General features: G+C 45.5%; 1 protein-coding gene across 1 annotated transcript; it reads left to right on the top strand.

Moving 5' to 3' along the window:
• The first annotated feature begins 2,412 nt into the window (after window positions 1–2,412).
• Window positions 2,413–27,061, top strand: LOC122401692. Its single transcript, XM_043403987.1, has 13 exons — window positions 2,413–3,177; window positions 18,818–18,989; window positions 19,078–19,101; window positions 19,306–19,421; window positions 19,498–19,735; window positions 19,858–22,896; window positions 23,069–23,266; window positions 23,409–24,108; window positions 24,227–24,427; window positions 24,859–24,993; window positions 25,184–25,461; window positions 25,533–25,730; window positions 25,836–27,061. Exons 1-13 carry the CDS (start codon window positions 3,094–3,096, stop codon window positions 26,075–26,077), a joined length of 5,625 nt encoding a protein of 1,874 aa, XP_043259922.1. The 5' UTR covers window positions 2,413–3,093; the 3' UTR covers window positions 26,078–27,061.
• The last annotated feature ends 49 nt before the right edge of the window (window positions 27,062–27,110 follow it).

The raw sequence follows: 27,110 nt of genomic DNA, 5'->3' as shown, positions 1-27,110 counted from the left end.
TTTACCTTGCAGCCGACCGAAGTGCCCGGCCACGTTGTGCTCAAACGAACGATTGAAAAACACTAACCTGGTCGTAACCGCAGAACCAAGGCCCATCGACTATTTACGTTTCATCCCCGACGATGTTTATTCTTCGATTTTCACCTTGGACGTAAAATGGGAGAAAAACCTTTCCTACGAACGTTTCCTCGTCTTTGCTTATCCATGGAATTTTCCTAATTTTTAAACAAATCTATTAAATCGACGTTTCATACAATACAATGCATACGATACAATATTTCTATCGACAGCAATTTAACTTTTCGTCCTTGAATCGAAACGAGACCGCGTAATCGTTCGAAACCCCGTTAGGGAAAGTTGCTCGATCGTTTGTTTTTCCTACGTACAACGGAATACGTAATGCTCGAGGAATATGATTCACGTTAATTACCCGCAGATCGCGAGCGCGGCTAGGAATCAGGCCGTCAAAACGCGTCCGCGGCCGCACGACAACGAATGTCCATCGTGAGAAATTTCGCGGCCAGAAATTTATTACCGTTAGATGGCTAACAATGGAACGCGGAACGGTGATCCGTTTTATTAAGGGTCGAATAATGAGTGGCATTAATGCAAACAGCAGGATGGCGCGGATAATGGACGGGATAATGCCAAGAGCGGTTCGTAAGTTTCTAACGAGATGAGGGAGCATAGTAACCTACTCCTTTGATCACACGCCAATACAATGCGCTCGATCCTGGACCTCGAGACTACCGATTATCCCGGTACAGTTATTCTATGCATTTTATTAATCAACCGTCAGCGAGAACTGTTATTACCTGCACAGTTCACGAATATTCCGGTGTATTGATCGGCCAAAAATCTGTTTTCTCTACTGCAGTTGCTTCTAACTATGTAACAATGCGTTGCATCTTACGTTCGTAACGTGGAATTTTTAACTAGCGCGGAACGCGAGGGCAAACAATCGTATTTTCAGTCCTTAACGCTAGAACTACCGACAATTATAGCATTTTGACTGCTTTGGTAGTTCTAGTGTTAAAAAATCAAATTAAACGGATAGTTCCTAAAATCACAAGTATATAGCGACGAAACGAGGACCGTTCAACGATTTCAGACACGGAAGGTGTTTCTACATTGTAATCTACATGATATAATTACGTTGATGTTACTGATCGCATCTGTACAGGAACGAGGAAGAAAACAGCCGAGTATCTCGTTAAAAAGTAACGCGAGAATTAGCATTCCGATAGACGAATCTATTCGCGATGCGTTTCGAACGTGCAACGTCGGCGCATTCGTTCTTTTGGGACCTAATTAAACCCGATATTACAAGAAGCAATCGAGGAGGCAATTTTGCATAATCCAGGCACGTGTGGTTTCGAAGATCTTCATCCGGGAGATAACTTAATTGGAATCGCAGGCGATGCTAGGAAGGATAAACAGAGTAGCTGTTTCCCAACTCGATTGCAACTTGATTGTATACCAGTTCGCGACAGTGAAGACGAGGTTTGCTGTTTTTGATTTATTCTATTTTTATTCGTTAAATATATTATGCGTAATTGTAATCAAGAGTGTAGCTCCTATTTATAAATAAATCAATTTTAAATGACATGATTGTAGCTTCCATTATTGTTTAAATTACTAATCAGCGATGAATTAATACCACGCGAGCGTATATTTATTGCTATCGAAGTCTCCGGCGTCGCGCATTGAAATCACCGAGAGCGCGATTCACTCTCGGGCATCGAAGTCTCGACAGGAGCGGCGCTATCGCGTCCAAGGGACGTCCGCGGCGTCTATTTTGTTCGTGGCGAGTTAAACGATCAGATATCTACGAGATCTGAAGCTTTTTCATCGATAATCAGTCGGTTCTGATCGGGGCGTTCGCAAAGGGATCGGAACAAATTGGTTCGCCGACCGTGAGGATCGGCGGGTTGCAACAAAGTAGCCCGAAGCGGAGGAGAACCGACAGAGGCGTGTAGAAGAAGGGATGCAAGAATGAACGAGAAAAAGAATAGAGCGTGATTCGACGGTGGGAGAGGGGGAAACGGAGAAACGGAGCAGCAATGAAAATTGAGGGAAGAAAAGTCGGTGCGGTCGGTGATTCCCACGAGGAAGACAGAGCCAAAAAGTAAAGTGGCGTGAAGCGAAGTCAGCCGACAAAGCTCGCTGGACGAAGAAGAAATCGAATGAACGACAAAGAACGGCCGGTTAGCTGAACGGAAAGGATAAAGATGAAGAACGGCGGTGCGTGAAGATCTCCTGCTGTCAGTCGGTGGTCAACCGTCTCGGAGGAAGGACGCGGTGCGGAGTGCTTTCTACCTCGCTTCATTTCTCGTTTACGTCGAGCAGCTCCGAAGGCATTTTTATCGAATCATCGTCGCGAGTACTCGTCGTGGAAGCTCGTCGAGGAGAAGTGCGATCGAGGATCCCCGATTTTCGATCGGTCGTCGAACGCAACGTCGGTGGACAAGGTCTAGGATGAAATTTCATCGCGTTGTCGATAGAACACGCGAGGACTATGACCGAGAACGTACACCGTGAGGACTGAAAACGCTCCAGAAATCGTATCAACGGACAAATTCCGGAGGAAAGTGATCGTTCTCGACCGGTGGAGTCAGGTAAAGGTTCGAAGCCATTTAAAACTGGTCCGAAAAATGAACTGGTTTTTTTGTGGGTCATGACGTTAAAAGTTACGAAAATATATATCGAGAACTGTGCTTAACGGGACTGTTCTGGACGTTAAAAAATTGTGCTGCCCCGTGACCTTGAATACTGATCGTGGTAACGCGAAAATACACTACGGTCCATGTGCTCGCCGTCGCCGGATCTGCAATTCAAGCAGAGGAATAACAATTTCGTTTCATCGTGATAAGGCTGTTCTTTTGCTTTCGTTACGATCGAACGGCGTGTAACTTCCAGGCAACCTCGGAAGAAAAAGAACCGTATAGCCCGACGATGAACGCGTTTCGAATTATTTAAGACGGTCGCGTAGGCGCTCTGCATTGTCTCCGGGTGGTTCGGCTCGCGGGGGAAAAAAAAACGAATAAACGAGAGAAACTCTGCGGCAAGAGGGAACGAAGATATTGGAAAAAGATGGCCTCTATGTGTGGTAGCACGAAGAGCTATCCGGCGATAAACACCGGCAGCTATTACAGACCAGGTGCCTACCCTTATCAGGTGAGTGTGGAAAAAAACGTTCGCGCGCGAACTGTTAACCATAAAGTTACGCAAAGTATAAGGAATCCGTGAAACATTATCGCACTCGTTAGCCTTGCCTCCGGATATTCGGATGCTTACACTTTGGCTCCGTTATGGTTTATACCGGAAATCATTTTGACGTGCTCGGCAGCGAACGCATTAAGCTTACGAACGAGGAACGCGACTGAATATATTGCGGAAAAACCCGTTTCGTGGTCGACACTCACGACACGAGTAAAATGTTATGAATAATGGAGGAATCAATCGCGCAGTCCGTTGCTCCGGCATTAACAGAATGAAAATTCGAGCAACGAAATAGCTATCCCTACGAAGATTCCCCCGAAATTTTATATTACGTCAATTATCTCGAGAAAATCGCGTTTAGAGTCACGCTGACTCTGACGTTGTTAATTTTAATTTTAATTTTAGGTTCACAGTTGTTTGCCCGAACACGTTCGTTCGATACCCGCTGTAACGTTGGAACTGTTCTCAGATTTTCTAGATCGGCAATTACTGTTACGCGCGCATTGTTCTTTGTTCTTTCGACGTATCTTTGACACTGAAAGCATTCTCACTCGTTACAGCCATTATTATCATAAATTGCCGCTTATCTGCCGGGAAGCTTTTCCTGCGTTTTCTCACTTTCGTTGTCTTCGCCGCGGATCGGGAGAACCATTGTTTGGTTTCGTTGGTTAATAACGGGAAACGCGAAACGGAGCAGGAATCGAGAAACTTTTTTTTAACGAGTTTCGCAGAAAAGGCGAGCGAGAACAGCTTCTTACCCGTTATTCGTCACTCTCGTTGTCGATGGGCGCGTCGATCCTGCCCGATGCTTATCTTCCGGGCAAACAACGTTCACCGTCGACGAGCTAACCATCGAAATTTTCTCGATCGCGATCCTTAACGTATTTGCATCCCGGTCTGCGTGGTTCTTGTAATTTTCAATCGCCAACAGCAACCGGTATTGACGTCACGACGCACGAGGTTTGCGTAATCTGCAAAATACAATAATTCATTGTCCGTGCAATTACATATTTGTCAGCCACGCGGTCGTTTCCAGCAAGAAGCAATAACTGCCGTCTCGGTGAAATATTTGCGGTTCTGACTTCGCTTACAGTTTTAATTCATATGCAAGTTCCATTGTTCGATCGTAGTAAAAATCCTTTCTTACCGATTTTAAGATGGAAGCGGTTTATCAAATTAAAGGCAACAAATCGATGAATCGGTTCAAGGAGCATCAGATGTATCCGATGCTGTGTATTCCTGAAAAATTATCAGGAAAATTATACGATCGAGCATCGAGTCGTGTTTGGACTCTCGGATTCCGGCAACTCGGTGGTCCCGGAGAACAAGACCCGTAGGATTTCTTTCGATAGACGTAATTAAATGCGTCGCCGTCCGTCGCATAAAACAATATGAAACGAACGGACCACACGTACCGAGTTTGCGTCGCTGGAAACCTTGGCCTTGTCTTGCATGAAAGCATTACATAAGTTCGCCTCGCTCGGCATCGCGTGAAGATGATGATCCGCCATTCTTCGACTTTCTTCTGTCCCTCTCCTCTTCTCGCATACTGTCTCGACCTGCCTTTCCTTGCCACTTCGATCCCTTGTACTCTGTCCTATGTCTTTCCCATCGCTGTTCTATGGGACCCTAAAACGTGTACAGTGAGCGCAAGAAGTATCCTACGATGCGTTCGTTTAACGCAAAGTTATCAAGTTATACTTTTCGTAAAACGTAAAAAGATTCGAAGTTTCTTTTCTACTTTACGATCGTCATAATCATAAGTCATGATTAAATAAATTATGCTGTTCCATTCCCCTACAAACGTAAAATTCCATGCAAAAGGTTTTTCCCTCTGCACAGAATTTTCCAGAATTTTCCTAGCGAGAAATACGATGTTTTCGAATTTTGCATTGCAGATTATGTCATAACTGTTGATTGGTATTAATTGTTCTCGCGTGTTGCATAAGATCCACGCTTTTTTATCGACGAAGTCGTTGTACCAATATTTTTTTTACAGGTAAGAGATAAATATTACGAGTTATAGTTGTTATATTCGCGTGACCGTCGAGTAGATTTTTCCTAACAGAATTAACACGGTACAGAGTAAACGCCAATTAACGCACGGCCGTTTCAAACCGAGAGAAACAGTTGTTATGGTGAAATATGGGCCTTTCTTCTTTTTTCCGCGATACGTCAATTTCGAGGCGCGCATTAGCCGCGTACAGTCGCTTATTTTCACGATATTCCGTTAAAATCGCAGTGCAAGAACGGCGAGCGTACAATTAAAATCTGCAATGCAATTAAGTTTTACCCTCCCATCAAGATGAAGCGTTTCTGCGTGTCATTCCGGTCAAAGACATGCGTGCTTTACCTTGCAATGTCCGTTGACCCTAGAGGAACAGATGTTCTATTGTTTCAGAGTTCCCTGTACTCTCCTGTCATTGACGATTCCAATATTCTCACAGAAATGCCTTTTCGCTTACGTCTTGTGGAAATATTCGAACGCTGTACAAACAATTAATTTCACATTAGAAAAAGTAGAACAACATTTGTATATTAACTCTTTGATATTTTCACAATGGAATCGATTGTAAATTTGAATAAATACAAAAAAAGTTCGAACGACACAATAAAATATTGAACTTTGAATTTTAAAAACCAAAATGCTTGCTAGAAAACTCTTTATAAATATTGTTTTCGATGAGATACTCTTCGAACTTAAGATTTTGACAGTCACGCGGCATAAATACTTTCAGGCACATAATACAATTTTATTTTCTGAGACATCAAACGTTCGAAGCCTTCGAACGCTATCGCCGTGTTACCATCTGACGGGCCAGTATTTTTCTAAGCCACGCCGTGTAAGCCTTGAATAACAAATGCAAAACCGTGGGATCCTTTAGATGGACTTCATCCTTGATACGCTCGAGTGCCCGGCGCGTATCGATCGAAGGATGCATCGATATCTGATTCACGCGACAATGTCACCAGCCTTGAACGGCGACCACGATTGTCCCCAAGGTATCACTCTCCGACGGTCCGGCTAATTACAGATCACGATTACTACGGCGAACGCGACAGGGCTTGGCTACGATCTATCGATCGGTGTTTCGCCGAAGGAACGCATTTTACTTCTCGATCGACCGTGTAACCGCAACGTCCCCTTTTTCTTTTCACTAAAAGAGGTTTCACTAAAAAAGTAACAATAATTAATTCTCAAGATCATATGACGAAGATATCTTGAATTTTAACCAAGCTATAAAAATAAGTTCCCGATTATCTAAATACAAAGTTTGAGTGGACGCGTTAAGAAAGTAAAATGGACGTCTGCATCGAGGCTGGAGAACGATTGAAACGTTGGTGGATTAAAACTTTCGACCGGTGGTCCCGATAAAGTAATTTCGAAAGAGATCGTCGGGTGAGAATACAGAAGGGAGGCACGTCTCGCCATCCTGGAGGCTTTTGTCGACTCCGGGAGGCCGCGCGGAATGCTCGTCCTGGACAAATCGCTATCAGGCTCGGCATTGCGCGAGAGTAATGACTATAATCCCCCGGCTGATTTTTCATCTTTGTCAACCGCGCGCGTTCGACCCGTCGCGTTACAATGTGAACGCAGGAAATTGTTCCGAAAGATCGTCGCGGACAAGTTCCGCGTTTAAGGGCGAACGCACACGCGGCGCGCATCAATAACGCCATTATTACGGAACGTAAACGCTCCGTCTTCGTTAATCTTCCGCTTTAAAGCGTCAGGCCTGTGGGAAAGTTCTGTCGGTTTTTGCAACGCGCGATATTCGAACCGCTCGTGATAAACGGTAGGACCTGCGCCGGGTACAGGGTTATCGCTGATTTATTGTACACAGCTTAAACCGTAATGTCGCGCCATTTCTTAAACCTCTCGTTCCCATTGTGCCTATCCAGCTACATATTTAAACAAAAGCACAGAGACACCGAAAGTGTATTAGCCTCGTAGCTCCTACGCTCTCGAATATACAAGTCTCGTACAAAGCGTGTTCTTTTAATAAACTTCTACAATATTTGGTTACTCCAGGTTAATCTGATGGTCAGACGAAGGTAAAAAAAACCGCGACGTCCCGAATTGGACGCTGGACGTCCTAGAAATCAACATAACGCGTTCGTGCACCTACGATCGAGATCAACGTGTAACGTGACTTGCGTGCCTTGGGAATCCTAGGCTCTTTTCATACGATATTAGTGTAATCATGGACTAGTTTTGCATCGCATTTAACGGCTACAGCCATCCTGTTCCTGTGCCTCGATCGTGAATACTTCAACTGAAACAAAGATATTATTATTATTCGATCGTGAAAGATATTATAACACGAGAAAAATGACGGTACCCGAAAAATGTACTCGAGGCCCGTTTAAAGAGGCGCTCGAGGCCTTTGAGGATTCTTAAGACCGCACAAAGACCGTGATTAAAGCTGTGATAACAATGCTGTCGTTCATCTCGTCGTTCCAGCAGTTACATTCGAGTGTGTTTCAACGTTAGGTTGTTTACCAGCCGCCTTCACACTGTCATCGTCCCGGTCTTCCTCGTTGGTCGCTGCCCCGTGTCCGTTCTTCCCGGTTCTTTTTGTCGTCGCTCCTTGATTCGGTACACGGAGCTCGAGTGACACTAAAATTCAAGGTGGCACTGACCTAGCTGGCGGCTAGGACCACCAGAGGTGGACCGTTCCGCGACTCTCCTGCTCGCTGGTAGGTACTGTTATTTCACTGGCATACTTCGGCTGGAATACCAAATGAATCCGGCCGGCAAAAGACGAACGGTGATGCATCAGGAATTCCATCTAGAGCTAGGTACCGTGGATCAGTCAAGGTTGAATGCTCAGGTTCATCGTACGAATTCTTTTCAAATGCCTGTTGAAAATTTCAAACTGGTTTCGTGTCGCGGATTCTGTTCACGCGGCGAGCATCGCTCTCGCGGAGTGACATTGAGTTTATCGATAAATGGAACAACACCTGCTCCCGTTCGGAACGTTCTAGCTGAACTTGAAACGCGTCGCGAATATCTTAACGTCGAATATAAATTGCATAACGATTGCACGGTTAACGCGGTACTGTTATCCTGGACGGTACAGGACGCTTAAAAATAGGGTACAAAGGCTTTGGTGGCTCGCACGCACGCTGAGAGGCGAAACAATTCGAAAAATTATCCTGGTATACATTTTTCTTAGCTGTACGATCATTCTGTTTGCTTTCGTTTCAACGCGTGTTCCGAATTATTCGTAATAGATACGTTGAGCACGAGGATCCGCAAAACGTAACCATTTCAACGTTCGAGCAGCCGGCTGACACACATTTCAAACTCCTCGAACCAATACAATTACCGTAACAGTTTGATTAAACCTACTTACTTGGAGGAATTAATATTATAAACTGGTTATACATTTGCGTGTATCGTTCAGTTCTGTTACACCGATTTAGCTCTTTAAGGCTTCGAGACTCTCAATGGACAACTATAGTCAGCGAAGGTACTTTTCTAACACCATGTACGGAGGAATTGGAGAACCTTGTTGTGAATCAGAACGATACTTATGGAAGTTGTTGTCAGATGGAAGAGATTTCGTTGGTTAGACTGAATACCTAATACCAGATGTTAAAATATGAGAATATTAATGAAACAGAAAGGATACAATGGACAAGGGATAAAAAGTATTGAAATTCCCCGGTTGCGTCGTACGTTTAAAATTCCTGATCTCGATCTCTTTCCCTAACGGTGGCGATCATTGTTCGAAGTATTACATTCCGCCCGCGGGTTCAATTATCCGGCAATTTACGTATACGCGTACAAACGATCATGAAAATATGTAGAGAATAGGCATGCAAAGGTGTGCACGAGATCCTTGCCAATTTTCCACGCGAATCGGCAACGAAACGCGCGTAAGTGACCTCGAACACTGAAACTGGCATCGATCGTTACGCAGGTATGCGGTCACGATCTTGATCTTCGCGCACACGCGATGCCCGATCGTCCATTCACGCTCGATCTTAGGCGAATATTTCTCGTACTAGTTCTATGCTAAGCTGCAAGCTATTTTCGACGGTTGGCATGCGCAACAGAATGTGCAATAAAATCAGGGGAATCGAATGGAAACGACTGGAACTGGGAGGAGTAAGGAACATGAAATACGCCTAGAGAAATGGAACGAGAAGATAGATAAATAGCAGCAGTATTCGCGTAACAAACATAACGATGAAACTTTAAAACCGTAATTATTGCGGTGTATCGAACGGCAAGAAACATGGACGAACTTAATCGTAATGGATGAATTGGTTGCGAGGACGTTCGAAAGATATTAACAGCCTTTAATTACTCAGGTGTTAGGTCCTGCTCGAACCTCCGCTAATATCGGTATCGTCCGTTACGAATCGATTACAGGTATAATTAGATTTCTTCGTTAATAAGACGAGAGGCGCGTCGAAATAGAAACGCGGAGCCAATGGATGACCTTCCTTTTTGTCTAGCCACGACCGCCATAATGGCGGACAGTTAGGTTCAACGGACCCGGATTATGAGTCGCAGACTCTGCATGTATATCTGGACGTTGCACTCCCTTCCCAAAGTCACGTTCAACGGACCATTATCCCCATAAAACAAAATACAATCGCATTTGTTATAGCAGGATCGAAAGATTACAGCGATTACGGCATCGAGGACCGCGCTAACAACGGAACGGTTCGTTTCAATTTATTCTTGCTCGTTCGGGCCAGAAATAAAATTCTGCCAACCGCGATTCCTCGAACGCAGCACGAGCGAGCTGAGGATAATTAACATTATAAAGGTAACGCTTGTTTGCTGGGAAAAACGTCGACTAAATTTCCATAGCACCGCAAATGTAACTGTATCGCGTTAAGCCTAACAGCTGCGAGGCTGGATATCGTATTTAGTACCACTCTGTTCAGATAATTCCCGTTTCGTAAATTCCCACTGCGCGAAACAGAACCGCGGCTAAATAAATTATCGTTGATACAAGCATTCCTCTTACAACGCTGTCTAAATCTGTCCGAGATTCGTTGATATCCCCGTACAAGACGTCTCAATCCTTGAGACTTTCCCATGGAATCTTGAAACAATTATAAGAACTAAGTGGATTTTTCACGGCTGCGAGAAAAGTCTTTGTCGTTCGAGTTCCCTAAGAGGGCGAGCTCGCAGCGTGTTTTTGCACACGTTTCATTCTGTTTCGCCTCTCAGAATGTCGTAAGTCTTGATTTCATTGAGGAAGAAAGTGAACTCTTGTACGCGCGCGCGCCATTTCTGTTACGGTGCTCCATTTGTCCACGGATCCGTACGTAATCGCTGAAACGCGATGACGCTCCTCGTCATGATCGGGTTTCCACATAACGAAGTTCTTTTCTCTAAATAATCTAACTACAAGGGTGCCTTCCGTTTATGATGGGACTGTGAACTCTTGCGGTCTTCTTCTTTTCAATCTTCAACGTCGGTCTGTGTCTTGCGAAAGTCAAAGTGCTTTTACGTTGGAGTGTTTCTATTCTTAGAATTTACTCCTCATCGTTTTCAGGGACCACGAATCGTTAACCGTAGTGGCAACGTAACGATTACATAATGGAGAGTAACGTCCAGTATTAAGGCATCGGTTACGTGAATTCCTCTTGACCTCGGTGTTCAGAGTCTGATGGAACGCGAAGGATATATAGGATGTACCACGTATAATGCGATCGCGCTAGCCGTGACACGACCGTCTTGCCCTGTAACCGCTTCAGTTTGAGTTACCGGCTCCTCTAAGTGAAGCGGAGGAGCCGTGCAGGATCACCGCCTCTTCACGATTTACCACGAACCGGAAGTCGACGAGTCCGCAGAATCGTGATGCACGTAGGATTGACCTTCTCGGGTCACTCAGGACCCCGCCGTTTAGATCCAAGATTTCCACGTGGCACGGTCGGTGGATGTTGCCAATATCTTTCATAATAATACGGTTATCCCCCGTGCGACGTCCACCGTGACCTGAAACAGAAACTAAAATTTTTAGTTAGTAACCCTGACGCGAAAAAGTTGTTGCCTGTTCGAAATCCTTGGAACATTAACGTTGAACGGCCGACGTGATGCTCAATGGAGGCACGTAGATGCAAATTTGAAATCGTTCCCAGTGTTCGGGGATCAAATGCGTACTTCCGGTCTCCTCTTTCGGCGGAGCTGTATCCGGCCGAGCAGCCTTTCTGTTTTACAATTATACAGATATTCAAGGATAGAAAATATTGTGTTGGGAACATTGGTACAGTGAAACGTCGATTATTTGAACTGATAGAGAGCTTTCGAGTTACGAAGAGAAGAGGTTGCGATCGGTATAGAGAGTCGATGATAAAAGAATCCCGAGGAAGAGATCACCGGAGCCGCGCGTTGAACTATAAAATAATAAACTGTAATGATACGCAGACGAGGATAATATCCCTGTGAAAGTGCGAGTTCACCGACTCTGGAAGTTACACGAGCCCAGACATAATGACCAAGTGGTTGCGATCAAACGCGGTAAAAATGAGAAGGTTCTCGAGGGTGTCTTCTCGAAGAAGTCTCCGGGCGTGGATATTATCTGCTCGACCGTTCCAAGTTCTTCATGGTTCGAGGGTGATGATTACGCAGCCGCAGCCAAGGGGATGAGGTTACAGAAACGGTGAAGGGGGCAGAAATTATTGCTGGACACACGGCTAACAACGGTTACAGCAATTACACGCCGAAGAGATCGCAATCTCTCGCGAAGACGATCCTTAAATGCTCCGAAACCTCAAATTTCAAACGAGCACGTTTTAATGGAACTCTCACTACCGACTTGTGCATACTTTTCTTAAAATCTTAACTGTTAATAAATTCTATACAACATTTCTAAAAGAAGTCAACGGATTGATGATTCCAGTCACGGTACATGCGTCGAGAACACGAAAAGTTATTGGAATGCATTCTTTTTACAGTACAATGTTACTATTGTTAATTTATGATCGAGCAGCGGCCGCCAAAATGCCCCGCGTTTCCTTCCGTGCATTCTAAACCGAAGACGGAAGATGCTGGATTGCATACTAACTGTGCTGCTTCAGCCACCCACGCTAGAGGCTGCTTTTTCAACGAAACTAACATTATTTAACTCTTTACCGTGACTTGCGAGCGTAACTCGTTTCCACTTCCATTAGCATTTTTTCGATAAGACCGATTACTAGCAAATAAATTTTATACTCGAATTCTCAAGCATGATACCTTTACCACGCGTTGAAATCACCCGAGCGTCGATGGACTTTGCGACCCGCTATAAAATAAATTGAGTCGTAAAATAAGCAACGTAATCAATGGACATTTCAAAGACATCTACTGCTTGCTTCAATTAATTTGGCAAGAAATAAAATATATTAGAAAATATTTCACGACCTATAGGTTGGAAACTGGTTTAATCCACACTGTATATTCACTGTATTGTCGCGTTATATATTTTACGCTGCCACACGGCAACAATATTATTGTTAAGAACCGCGAATATGCTAGTTAGACAACTGTACGCACCGTCGAGTATCTATATTTATACCAAGTGCTCGTACCTAATGGAACTTCGAACGAGTATCCCAACAGAAAAATGCGAAGTCTCGGTCGGTCGGTTTTTTGCCGCCTCTCCGGTTGCTTTTCCTCTTTGTCGAGGATCAGCTCGATGCCAGATAAAGGGAGAACGCGTTCAAATGCGAGACATTTACCGGTGCAGGCGCCACTTAATATATTGCAATAACATGCACCGGCAATGTAAAGGGTAGATACTTTTGCGCTAATAATAATTTCGAAGCTCGACTATTTATAGAGACTCCCGAGGATTCAGTACATAAACATCGCGATCGAATCTCCCGTTTCGCTATCCTCGTAAACCAAAGTTTATAGGTTTAAAGACTCGCCGTTAACGTGCCTATAAAATCAAAAATGTATCTCTCGAGTATATAATCACGAGATTAAGAGCAATCTGTCGAAGCTGGATCGTTTCGTTTACGGATACAGAGTGTTTCGGGCCGAAACGACCGGACAAACAAATTTCATTTCGTCTCTAATTCGTAGAGGCGAAATAATTAGCGGTGAACGGTGACGTTAATGGGCACCGGGGCTACCAGGAATCGTCGTTGGTCCCCGAATGCCGTGCATCTTGGCGCGCCTTATCCTGAATCGGTTACTTTACATCGAGGCGGACCTATTCCAGGAATATAAGGAGGCAAAGAGGCCCCCGTCGGGCCGATACTTTCCCACTGGGCAGCCCTTTTCCCGACGGTCTAAGCTCGGCACTGGGCATTCGTTACAACCTGTACCTACCGGCGAACGTACGTACACGTTTCTAAGGAGTCTCATTAAGCGAGACAAGGACGAGAGGTACGGTGGCGTCCTTGAGAGATCTTTGCACTCGCCGGTCGTAGTCGCATCTTCTCCTCGCGTTTTCTTCATGCCGCCCCTTCGAAGGCCGCGAAATGGCTCCGCCCAGGTCATGGTCCACGCACCTGGCGTGCAGATCGCACCTGTGCCGATGCTGCCTTTTTCTGCCCATTTTTTCCGCCTTTCACGTGCCCCCTTCCTCCCCCTCCTTCTCGTCCTCAACGTCTCTATTTTCCTTGAACGCCGCCTGAAAAATATACCCGCGATTATTAATATTGTTCCGTTAAACGGTACATCCGGCGAAGACCGGGTTCCAGCCGACTTATCGGCTTTCATCGGTCCGATGATTTATAGCATTCTTGCTGGCGACGATTTAAAGGCGCCGCGGTGATTCGACGATAACCGGGATGATGTATAGGACGAGAGGAGTCCGCGTTTCGTTTCGTCTTCCTTGATTTTGTATTTCGATCGTCGCAATTAAAACGACCACGAGGAAGGCCTCGTTTTCTCGCATTCGAGAATTATATTTCGGCGGGCGAATCTTTTCGGCCCGGCCGCGGTAGCGTCGTTAATCATTTCCGCGTGATCATTTCGAGCGAGCGCCGACAGAGATGGATGTTACGCTCGAACCGAGCGATACCATCGAATTTAATTCCAGAAACCCACGGGTTACGTCGAGCGTGAAAGGAGCCCGGTTCGACGACGCGGTCTACACCCGGACGGCGTTAAACGCGCGCCGTTTAAGAAATGTCATTATTCGCGAGCGCATCTTCGCTTCCGGATTGGTACGCTTGTGTTTTAATAACGCACTTTCGCGCCGCGGCGAAGCTAATGGCCTCTTCCGAGAATCATAGCTGTTACCACGCTTTGTGATCCATATAGTTGGACATGCTCGGTAACGCCGCTTAACTATGGACCACTAATTTTTTTTACGGCCCCGCGCGTATCCAGAAATGTAGCAAGAGTAACGAACGGCCGAGTAAAAAGCGTTTCGACGCTCCATTATGGCGCGCGACGGTCTGCATCGGCAAACAAGCGAATCTTGCGCTCGCGTGCAGCTTGTTTATAATACATAATTCGCAAATCCGTTACAATGATTACGTAAACTTTAACCGACAGTTTCGTTGATCGTGTTTTTATAATCGATAGGTACAATCGACGATTCCTGCGACGTTCGTTCTTCGCGTAGCGTCGAGTGAACCTCGCAGGAAGTGCGAACTTCCCGAAGGCGACGACGTATTTCGTGTAATAAGGCAAACATTCAGGTTTCTCTTCGCGGAGGCCTTTTCAGGGCTACGCCAAACGAGTGCCGATACTGTCGACGATAATGGCGATTCTAACGGCGGGCTCTACGTCTTCGCCGAGTCGCCGACAAACCCTCGTCCTTCGACGGGAATTGCATAGTTGAACGGCTCTTTTGTCGTTGTAACTGGTAACGAGCCACGGACCGGACGGTAAATCCCATACGAACGTCTCGTCGACCATTCGGCAATGACAACCTCTCCAAATGTCTTAATACAAATTAAAAATCGACGATAAAGGAGAATCTCAACGCGCTTGCGTTTGCCTAAGCTAGATTTGGTAGCTAACAGACTCTCGTAACAAGTTTTAACCGGAGTACCGAATGGTAATCTAACTGGATTTAACTGCGTCTAAAGGCAAGGTTTGCTGAGTCAGCCTCGCTGACGAGAAACGCCATTTTTATTTATCTAATCTTCGCTCGAGGCTTCGAAAGGTGGAACTAATCGTTAAATATATTGTACGACGACGTTTCCGGAATTTTTTAAACAATCCCAAAGCCTCCTTTCGTAAATCAACGCTGGGATTCGCGACGTGTTATAATAATTAAAATTATATCTACAGTAAACATAGAACTTTTCTAACGAAGCGCCATCGTCGGAATCAAACACGGTCCCAGGGACACTGAAATCTTCGGAAACCTACGGTTGACATAGTCTAACATCTCCTAACGACAGTTTAAACATTCTCGAAGGAAAGAGTACGCGCGAGTGTCCTTCGGCGTAAACTGCCTCACACGCGCGAGATCTTTTTGTCGTTGATAAAGCGTGTGAAACGAACGTTGCAACGCGCCAAAAGCCCGCTAAAATTTCAAACGATCGACAAACCGCGCGATTAGACCGTTCCTTGCGTAGTTTGCATGCAAAGCGGATGAAAATCGCCGTGCAGCTCTCAAGGGACTGACCCAAATGCAGATCGCTATCATCTGGAGCGTACTGACGAGACGAGGCTGACTCACTGTCAATGAGAATCGCATAAATTAGCATGGCTGATCGACGACTTTGTTCCCTTTCAAAAGCCGATTTAATTCGCTGCTCAACAGGTACCTGGCCAACGCAATGGAACAGTAAACAAAAAGTATTAACTTTACAACAGACAATAACACTAGAGAGCTGTATAAATTAAGCGTTCCTTTTTTGAAACACGTTGGTCTCGTAAGTTTTTGTATCCACGATTCTGAATCGCCCGGTAAAATATTCCATTAAACGCTTTTCGCAAATTGCAATCAATGCGCAACGATGACGCGTTCGTTTATTATTCAATCGTAAAATTCGAGCCTGAACTTTTTGGCGCGTCCTTCGAGAATGGAAATAATAATAAGCCAGCGCGGCGCGCGGACTCGACAGAGGACGTATACGACCCTCTCGGAGCTTTTATGCGAATAACGTTTCAAAGAAGCCGAATGCTTCGTTAACAACAATTCTCTACGGATCGGTTTGCATCCTGCACGCTTTGCTGCCAGGAGACACGCTGAAACCTTCGAACGCGACGCGATTTTCAATTCAGACGGCCGCTCGGAGGCATAACTTAATAACGATACGCGTGTAGCCATTACGCGAGCTGTTGTAACGCCTAAATGGAATTAGAATTTTTCGAGACGAGAGACGGGAGAAACAAACGAGATCGATATATCGTTACAAGTATTTAGAACATTTATTCAGGTCGAGATAAATAATATCTGCCCTCGCTCCCGACCACACGTTTTTGTCGCTTAATTTTTCTCGTTTCTCCCTTGTTCCGCGATGCTAATGGGAAAAGATGGCGGGCAATAAATCAAGGAGACGGTGTAAAGAATGGGCCTTTACGACTTAGCAGACCTCCAAGTGATTCCAACCATCTTTCCACCCCGCTAGGTCTTTGTCTTGCAAATACGTCGTTTAACGCATAACAGAGACCTCCGTTGTAATTTCAAATATAATATATAAAGTTCGAGGTGGAGAGAAAAAGATCGGAATTAACTGTAAAAAGTACGCGAGCGTTTCCGAGGCGAGCGAAGAAAAACGTCGTAGATTTACACACCGTGATTCGTGCAAACCAATGTCTACAGCGTGTTTCATCCGTGACCATCTTGATGGTTACAGCCGAACGCAGCACGTGTGCTGTTGCTGCGCTGCCATTGTGCGAGAAAAAGACCAAGGGAAACGCTGCACGATATTTCTTAGCGAATCACGACATCGATAAACCTTTAACGGTGCACGGGCATGGAATTCTTGGCGCGCCGGTGGATCTTCGATTCGATTCGGTCGCCGACCAGTCATCTAATAATCTCTACTGTTTCGGATCGGATCATACGTTCAATGCACGATTCTGAGTACGTAACGCGATACTTCCTGTCATTTGTAGGGTAATGCCGCTCGTGATTAAATTGTTCAGCCGTCTATTCGCATTACCAGACGTTTGTAATTTCCGCTCGGAGCAACGGCACGTAAGCCTAAGTAAATTTTACTGTAACCGCCTCTATCTAAATTTTACCAATATTTTTTTGCAATTTTCACGATTGCATGTAACTTGCCTCTGTGTACTTAACATTCTCGAGTTACGAAGTCTTAAATCAACAACCTGGATGCACAAGGACGTCGAAATTGATCTTGCCAATTTCTGCTGAACTGTTAACACTCTTACACGACGCTTAATGACTTCGTCCTACTTTGCGGAGATCCTCCGTGATTAAAAGTAAAAATTGTGTAATATCGAATACTCGTTTTCGTCCTTTTACGATCACCGCTTGGGCACACGTTAATCCACATAGAATGTGGTACGTCGAAAAAGTGTCACGTCGTGTCCCGGACGATGATGACATTCTACTTGCGTCACTGTGTGCTCGTGTGACGATTTGGTTCCCTCTTTTCGAAGCCAACGACCTCGCGATACGCGCGGACTTCCGATTACGTGACCATGAAATTTCGATCGATCGTAATACTTAACCGTGAAATTATTTTTCACCGTTGATCAAGCCGTTAACCGGCGATCCGTACCTACGTTAGCACCTGACAGGCGTTAAAGTCTCCTATACGTTGCAAATATACTGGATGTTTCGCTTATCTCGACTACTTCGAAGGTACAGAAAACGAAACAAGAATTCTAGGAACTTAGGGGCGCGAGAAATTAAGTGCATAATCCGGGAAAAATCATTGGACATAAATATTGGGTCGGAAACCGATTCCACGGCAAACAAGTAAACACTATAATTTATGTTTAAAAGGTACGGGCGGAACGTTGGCCAGGCCGTTGCATGAAATCCGTGCGATTCACGGGGGAGAACCGTGACAAATGTACCAACAGTACCACTTGGTTGGGAATACAAGTGTGACCGTGCTGTAATAGATTATTTCCATATTAACCATCACGCTTCGTGTACCGCTGATCGGGACGATATGAGTTTTCTGTACGGTCCCACCTGCCGTGCCTCGCTTCGAAAACATCCATTTTTTTTTTTCTCTTTTTCGTGAGCGTACCGTCTCGGCGCCCAGTACCGTTATTGGTATTACTACACGCCTGACTAAATTTATCGAGGGTTCGAATTATTGAATCGTCGAATAGCGGCAGTTAGTTCGGTGAATACGGCGCGGGACAAGACGATAGCGCATCTTACACTCTCCCATATTTCGTGAAACTGACTTCAAAGGACCCGGGCAGCCTTCCGAGTATCGTGCATTAAGAATTAATACAGGTTCTGCACTCCAAATTCGCCTTTCCGCAGACCAGATTTATCTAGATATCTGTCTTTCGAAGCCACTGTAACGAAGGTAAAATTCGATGTAAAATAACACGAAATTAACATAAAATACTCATTTAACGCTGAAAATATCGATCGCTTACCTTTCGAAAATCACAAAAAACCGATGAAATGACTTTTGAGTCGCCCACGAGGTGAATTTTTTTACAGAAGGATGAGCTTGATCCGTGAAAGGATTGATAAAGTGGACGTGGTCGTATTTTGTTTAATTATAGAACGATTATTACTTACCACCGCGGTCAACATGGTCGAGGGTGTCTCCGCATCAGACGAAGAAACAAAGGGGCAGTACCACGTGGAAAGTCGGCAGCGCGATGTTGATAATCTCCGCCATGCTAGTATTAATCGCTGTCTTCGCGATCGCTGGACTGGCTTTGTGGATGGGAGGTTCGTCCACGCTTTGCTACTCGGTTCTTTTCCACAAAATTATATTAAATTAGTCAAAACTTATAAAAAAAATGAAACTTTGTTTCAGCTCTCCGAACAGACTCGAAAAATGGTAAGCACTGCACGTTAATAATCGACTCTACTTAAATTTAATCGTATACAATATTACCCTGTACGAAATAATTTGCATAATTTTGTATGAATTATTTCTGCAACATCGCGTACATAAAAAATTTATCCTGCATCGTGCATAGACTTTAATTTTAGATTTGTTATGTAGGAATTGGTATTTTCAAATATTAATTAACAATTACAGCTATCGTTGGATTCACCTGCACCTTCAGGGTGGCCAAAGGTGAAAAGTACAACCCCATGTTGAAACTAAATACGAGCATGGTGTTTCGCGAGAAGGAACGAAAGTATAAGAATATAGTAAGTCCTGACTCAAGGATATTTCTGCAATGAATTAAAACGACGATGGCTCACGAATTTTGCTATTGCATTTTAGTTCGAGCTCCTATTTAGAAGAAGCGTTCTAGGCACTGCTTATCAGAAGACCATCATAGACAAATTCGAAAGCGGCATTCTGAAGGTCTTCTTCAGGATATATCTGGACAGAAGGAAGGTGCCGCGATCGATCACGAACATCGAGGATACGCTCGAAGACATAATCGCGAAGGAGACGTACTCGTCGTCTTCTCTGTTCAAGGACATGGAACTAGACCTCACCACGATATCGGTTAAAAGTAAGTAGTTATTGATCTATATCGAATCACGTGCCCCGGTTCTTTTCTACTTTTCAAAACCAATTGTAAAAATTTGCGATACAATTTTCCCGTGCCACGATTTGTATTAATTTTTTCCGCAGGAATAAATCAGGACGCAGCCGGAGGTCAGAAACAGTCGCAGCAGAAAAACGCGATGATCACGAAGAACGGTCTCCTGCGCCCGAGTCGGAACAATTCGCTGATCACGAGCCCGAAAACAAAAACGAAACCGAGCAAACCAGAATCCAGCGAGCCTGAAATCGATTTCAGCAACATACCGACGATTCAGGGCACGTACAAAGCCACGAAAGTGAACGCCACCGCTCAGAACAAGATCAATTCCACGGAGGGTGTTAGAACGCAGCCCGACGCGAGGAACGACACGAGAGGACCGTTAGCTCGCGAGGAAACTACTATGAAATCCTCCACTGTAGGAACGAGCGAGCCAACGCGCGGTAACGTGCACACGGTGCCCATTAAAATCAAACAGAGGGTAAATTACACAGCGAACGACGCGCAACTCAACGAAACCATCACGGAATCAACCGCGAGGGTCCCGACGTCCACGATGGCCGCCGCTCTGAACAAAACTGACGACATTTTCAAGGATTTCCGGAAACCCGATTTCGAGACGTCGCCGTGGAAGCCGATCATACCCGGTTACGTGAACACCGAATTGAAACTATTGCCTGGGAACGTAGAGACGACCAACAACAAAGTGAACTACAGCAACGCGAACGTTGGGGAAGCAATGGTCCCCGAAACGACCCTGAAACCGCCTCGACACACCGTTCAGAGCGTCCTCGAAACGTCGACGACGCGAACGAAAGTCGCGGAGCCGCCGGAAACGCTGATCTCGTTCGCGGACGTTCCCGGTATGAGCACCTTCGACACGGACGACAGCGACTTCCCGCGCGACAGGATCGTGCCCCAGGAAATGGTGAACTTCCGTGTGAACGGGAAATTCAAGAACAAAATCCCGGGACTCCTGGAGGACGGGCAGATCTTCACCGTGCCTCCGGCGAGGACGGACGACGCCGAGAAGCCGGAAATAGAAGTGGCGGGCCAGCTGCCGCTCGAGACCTACGACCTGAAGCTACGTACTTCCGCTCAGCCCGAGAGAATGGAATTTTCGTTCACGAAACCCTATCGGTCCACGAACGAGAACGAGACTGGCTGGAGAGTCCCTGGATCGCGAGTCTCCTACACGATAACGGATCCCATTCGCGACTCGGAAGACGCCAAGCATCCTGGAGGCTCGTCGAAAACGAACAAGAAGAGAGTGGACCAGGTTACCGCGAACACGGAGAAACGAAACTCGACGATCGGTTCCAGTACACCCAGATGGAACGTGCAGAGGCCGACACAACCCGACGTGGAATCGACCACGAAAGTGTCCAGGGTAGGCGTGGCGGAGCCTATTTCGGACGTGGACGTCGAATTGGAGCCTAGGAACCGATACTCGGACGTCCAAGGGGTTACCAAACACCATAATAACGCTTTGCAAGACAGAAAGGTTGACAAGACTGTCCAGGAGCCTGTGTACACGAGCTACAAGACGCCCGATTTGAACGGGGCCGCTCTGAGGCCAAGCTTGATCGAGAACTCTGGGACGCTCAAGCCTTTCAGGCACACTATTCCGGTCGACAAGATCACGTCCGTGGTGGATGACGACGGGAACGATCAAGAGTCCTCGTCGAAGCAAGAGACTAATGCCGTGACCGACAGCATAATACACGAGGAAGAGAAATTCGTCGAGGTGGCTCAAACGAACGCGAACGCAAACGCGACGCGAGTGTTGCCAGGAGACTTGGAAAAAGTCGTGGAAGTAGAGACTTTTGTCAGGGATCGGGAAACGAACGTTCCGATGGAGCACGCAAAGATCGAGATGTTCGATCGCGTGACGCCAACGGAATCGAGTACTCGAGGTATGATAGACGACGAGAAATTGTTGAAACTGAGCACGACGGAAGTCTACTCGGAGATGATTCACCCGTCGTACAATAACATAGACAAACTGGTCGTGAGGAACGAGGACACCAAGGAGACGCCACCGGAAAGAATAACGTCGAACGTATCGAGAAACTCCACGTTCATAGAAATCGACACGCTGCAGCACACTCCTGGACAGACCGAGGACAACGATTCGTCGAGACACAGGCCGCCTTTCGATACGGAGGACGAGTCGTACTGGTTCTCCAACGAAACCACGAATCGACCCGGCTCGCTGGAGACCCGGAAGAAGGTCTACAACGACACCCTGAAGGCATACGTGGTGGAGAACTTGGTCACGTTGGCGCCCGCCAAGAGCAACACTGCTGTTGGCAGGCCTGTCAGACCCAGACCCAAAGTCGACAAAGAGAAAACCGCGAACCGAAGCTCCACGGAGGACGCGATGCTTCTGGAGCAGTTGTTCGGCGTGCAGAGTCGCGACAGAAACACGACGAAACGCGATTCGCCTAATCGTCGGGACTACCTCCAATCCGAGGCGTCGGAGAACGCGAACGGGCACGCCAGGATCGAGCAAATCGTAGAAGTGGTGACGTCGATCAGCACCAAAGTGTCCTCGAACTTCAACGACGATCCTATCGTGCTGAAACTCATGATCACCAATTCTACGTCGCTTCCGGTGATACGCTCGGAATCGCACGAGGAAACGTCGACGCAACGAGTACCGGAAGAGTTTGCCGCCGACGACAGTCGCGAAGAGAATCGTTCGTTCGAAGGCGACTCGAAGATGGATCTAGATCCGAGCAAAGGGGGCGAGAAAGTAGAAAAGTCTCACGATCAGACGATTCAGACGTTCGACAGGAAGATCTCCACGATCGAGGAAAACCGATTTCTGCTGGAGAAGCTGAAGCAACTAGCCGCGATCGGGACCGACGACAAGCCGGTGAAAAGTAGCAAGAATCATTCGAGACCTCAGGTTTCGAACGCGAAACCGGAAGCCCGGCCGTTGCTCGATTTCGAGAAACTGAAGGAGATCGCGGACATCGCGACCGGGAACAAGACCTTGATGAACTCGAGCGCGGGGTTCACGATGACACGCGACGGAGTGGAAATATTCACCAAGATCTTGAACAAGATGGAGGATCGAGACGACAAGATGATCTCCACCACCGAGAAAACTACAGAAGCTGGTAATTATTTAGGGGTATCTTTAGAGGTTGTATCCGCCTAAACATCGACTTTGGAACTTTGAAATCAATTAATTTTTTTAACGCACAGGCGTATACAACCCCTATAACAAATGCATTCCGATCATTTTGTCTGCGATTAAAGATTCTGATCTGACGCCATCCGTTTTCACAGACGATTGTTTCGGTTTCCTATGCAGAGACGGGAAATGTCTGCCATCCAGTGGCAGATGCAACATGTTGGGTGAATGTTCGAATTCGGAGGACGAAGCGAACTGTACGTGCGCCGACTTTCTAAAAGCGCAGCTCCTGCATCAGAAAATTTGCGACGGCGTGGCCGACTGTTGGGACTATTCGGACGAAACTGACTGCGGTATTTATCTTACGCGCGAATCGATACAATCTATAGTTGATTTCGAAAGCTTAAACTCGGAGACAATATCTCGTTGTAATAAATTCTAACTCGAAACGACCGACTACACCGTTATAAATTGTTTTTCTTAATTTGTCGTTAGACTGGTGCGAGGAGGGTCAATTCGTGTGCGGTAACAGTCGATCCTGCGTGGATCAAGATAAGGTTTGTAACGGTTTCGCGGACTGTCCCGAAGGGGAGGACGAAAAGAAATGCGCTGCGCTCATAGAGGACGACATAGTTCTAAATCACGAGAACACAAGCGCGTTTCCAACGCGGGAGAATAATTTTGAGACGACGGTGACGGAGGACGCGTACCCATCGGTGCAGGAATATTTTTCGGAAATCGAATCCACCACTGACAAGGACGTCGTCTTCGATCAAGAAGCAGTCGAATCCTCCATCTTAGAATCCACTACTCTCCGTGCTCTCAAGGACAACGTTCGGCTGGAAAAAATTATAAACACAAAAACTGAGTCGACGATCAAGGAAGGAGCGGTCTTTGGCAACCGTGAACGATCTAACGCCACTCTAGTTTCCGGAAGGGAAATATCGTCGAATGGAAAGGACGTTCTTACTCGTGGGAACTCTATCCACGTAAATGCAAACGAGAACGACGCTACCTCCATCAATGTTAAGAAGGAGATTAACAATTACAACGAGGAGGGTTACATAAACATACGAAAGAACGGGAAATGGGGAAAATTGTGCTTAAGTGGAATGGATACTCTTTTGCAAGAGAGGCAAGCTACCTGGACCATGGAGGACCTCGGCAGAGCTGTTTGCAAGGCAATTACGTATCAGTAAGTATTTTCCAAAAATTGTGTAACACTTTCGACTCTAAAATACGACAGTAAAACATTAAAAAATGATTTATTTACGCGTGGAAAATGTCTCGACAAATCGGTTAACGCTTTCCAGAGATTACGAAACCGTCGAAAAGGTATTGGACGAAAGGCCAACATCCAGTCGCTCGTATTACACGTTGTCGTACAACGAGAAACCCCTGGATAAGACGATCCTGACTTTCAAACCATCCGAGTGCCCGAGCGGCGAGATTCTCAGGGTCAAGTGCAAGAACCTTGAGTGCGGAATAAGAACGCAGGTTCCATCGCAGGCAAGGTATACTCACTGAACCAGTTTCTCATAATTATATACCGACCAGAACATTTATACAACTATTTTGTATACAAACTGCGCCCGAGGATAACGCCCTCCTCCTGCGTTTCAGTAATAACAATATATCGATCGCGGGGAAAAAAAAAAATATATACACGGCACGCATAAAATTAGAATTTCAAACGATCCTTATTGCTCCCAACGAGCCACATTATATCGTGCATCGACATCGTAAATTTTTATCAAGATCATCGGGAATACTGCTAATCTGCCGAAAACTTCTGTCGCTTTTGTTTTTTTGTTAGAGCCATTATGTTTGAAAAATAATATCTATCTTTCGAGTAGATTATATTTTTTATAGAGAATGAAATACATGAACGTACTTGTCTAAGACGTATGCATTGAAGCAGATCGAATGTTTCTCGACGTTCCAGGATAGTTGGGGGCGGTAGCTCTTCGGCTGGAAGCTGGCCGTGGCAGGTGGCTCTGTATAAGGAAGGCGATTATCAATGTGGAGGTGCTCTCATCAGCGACAGATGGATCCTATCCGCGGCGCATTGCTTTTACCAGTAAGTGATGCAAATATATTAAAAACATATTAAAATGAAAGAAAGGAAGCCGGTAAAGATTCAACAGAAATCTCGAATAGGGTAAAATTGTCGCTATGCAAAGTGTAAATGTAGATCCAAGCTTTAAGAGTTGGTAGAATGGTAAAATTGTTCGAACCGTTTCAAATGGAAAATTCGGGTTTTTTCGCAGTGCTCAAGACGAGTATTGGGTGGCAAGGATCGGAGCAACTCGCCGTGGAAGTTTCCCGAGTCCTTACGAACAAGTGCTACGCTTGGACCACATATCCTTGCATCCCGAATACATCGACAACGGATTCATAAACGACATAGCGATGCTGAGGCTCGAGAAGCCGGCGATCTTCAGCGACTACGTCAGACCGATATGTCTTCCTGAAACAGAGCCAAAAAGTGGTACTATGTGCACCGTGACCGGATGGGGGCAACTGTTCGAGATTGGAAGAATATTTCGTAAGTATACCTTCTGATACATCCATAAAACCGACAAGCACGCGGTTTAACAATAACTTTTTATGGAACAGCGGATACGCTGCAAGAAGTACAGCTTCCTGTAATCTCCACGGAGGAGTGTCGAAGGAAGACGCTGTTTCTTCCCTTGTACAGGATCACGTCGGGAATGCTTTGCGCAGGATTGAAGGATGGTGGAAGAGATGCTTGTTTGGGAGACAGCGGTGGACCTCTGGTTTGCTCGGGATCGGACAACACGTACACTCTTCATGGTAAACACGCACACTCTGATAACACTGAAGATCAGAAAAGATTCGTGTTATTAAAAACTTGATAAATATAGAGAGTACCATTATTCGTGTAACTTTTTACTTCAGGTATCACTTCGAACGGTTATGGTTGCGCCAGACCCGGAAGACCGGGAGTCTACACGAAAGTCCATCATTATCTTCCTTGGATCGAGCACACGTTCTCGAGCGAGGACATTCGATCGTCGATAGTGTCCTGCAAGGGACATCGATGTCCCCTCGGTGAATGTCTGCCAAAATCACGAGTATGCAACGGATTTTTAGAATGCTCGGACGGTAGCGACGAACGTAATTGTCCTGTTAATTTTTAACACGTCGTGTCCAATGGCGGGCATCGATCTTCGCCATTTAGTCTTTCCGTTCAAGGCCCTCGTGCACTTGAAACGCTTACCATCGATAAACGCAGATACTTGGAAACATTCGAATACCAATTTACGTAATTCGGAATACTGTAAAATAATAAGTACACCGTCGAAGTATCGAATGTTTCTAGTTTTCTGGACGAATCAAAACGGAAAGACACCGAACGTGTTAACGAAAAAAAGACTGATGGTATTTGTACACGCGTCGGGCAAACGAATTAATTAATTAAACGAGTTTAAGAATCCGCGTGTCTGCTCGCTGGCAACGAAACCGTAGTTGGCTGAAAATCAATTGGCCGCTCAACTTAAACATAGGAGAAAAGTAGTTCTGCCTAGCACGATTCACGGTTGGGGAAACGATCTTGAGCAACCAATTAATTTTATCCTAACGATAATCCGTTTGCCGCAATCAGACGCGAGGATCAATGAGTTTTTGAATAAAAAGCAAAACACGAGACATACACAAGCACTGAAAGAAACTGTTTGAATTTTCACCGTGTCTTTACGAACACTTCTGTAAAATATAAAAATGTTCGTTGATTTGATATATGTATAGATAGAAATCGAGAACTGAAGACAAATGTTACAAAATATATTGAACATCCGTACAAGCTGTTGAAAGTTTCAAGTATTAATGATTAACTAAGAAGTATAATCTTCTGTGCAATTATCAATGCGTTTGATTGTTAATATTAATGCGTTAGAATCATAGAAGTAAATCGACTAATGGCAACCATTAGATTATTCACGGCATTATTTGTTCAATCATTCGTACGACTCAGACGTACTTAGCGTAGACATATTTAGACGAACCTGGCATTCTGATTCTTTGTAGTTGCAAAACGAATCTCAAGGCCACGTATATCGTGCTCACTACTTTAGTCTCTTCGTAAGTTCAAAGGTTTTTAACATAATGTGTATATATCGTGTCTAATGTATTATGTAAAAAATCTTTTGATGCCAATAAATAAGAATTTTTAGA

The sequence above is a fragment of the Colletes gigas genome, unplaced genomic scaffold, assembly GCF_013123115.1.
Source record: "Colletes gigas isolate AHSC1104 unplaced genomic scaffold, ASM1312311v1 Colletes_gigas_Sc00002, whole genome shotgun sequence".
Classification (NCBI taxonomy): Eukaryota; Metazoa; Arthropoda; class Insecta; order Hymenoptera; family Colletidae; genus Colletes; species Colletes gigas.
This window is presented reverse-complemented; position numbering and strand designations above follow the sequence as displayed.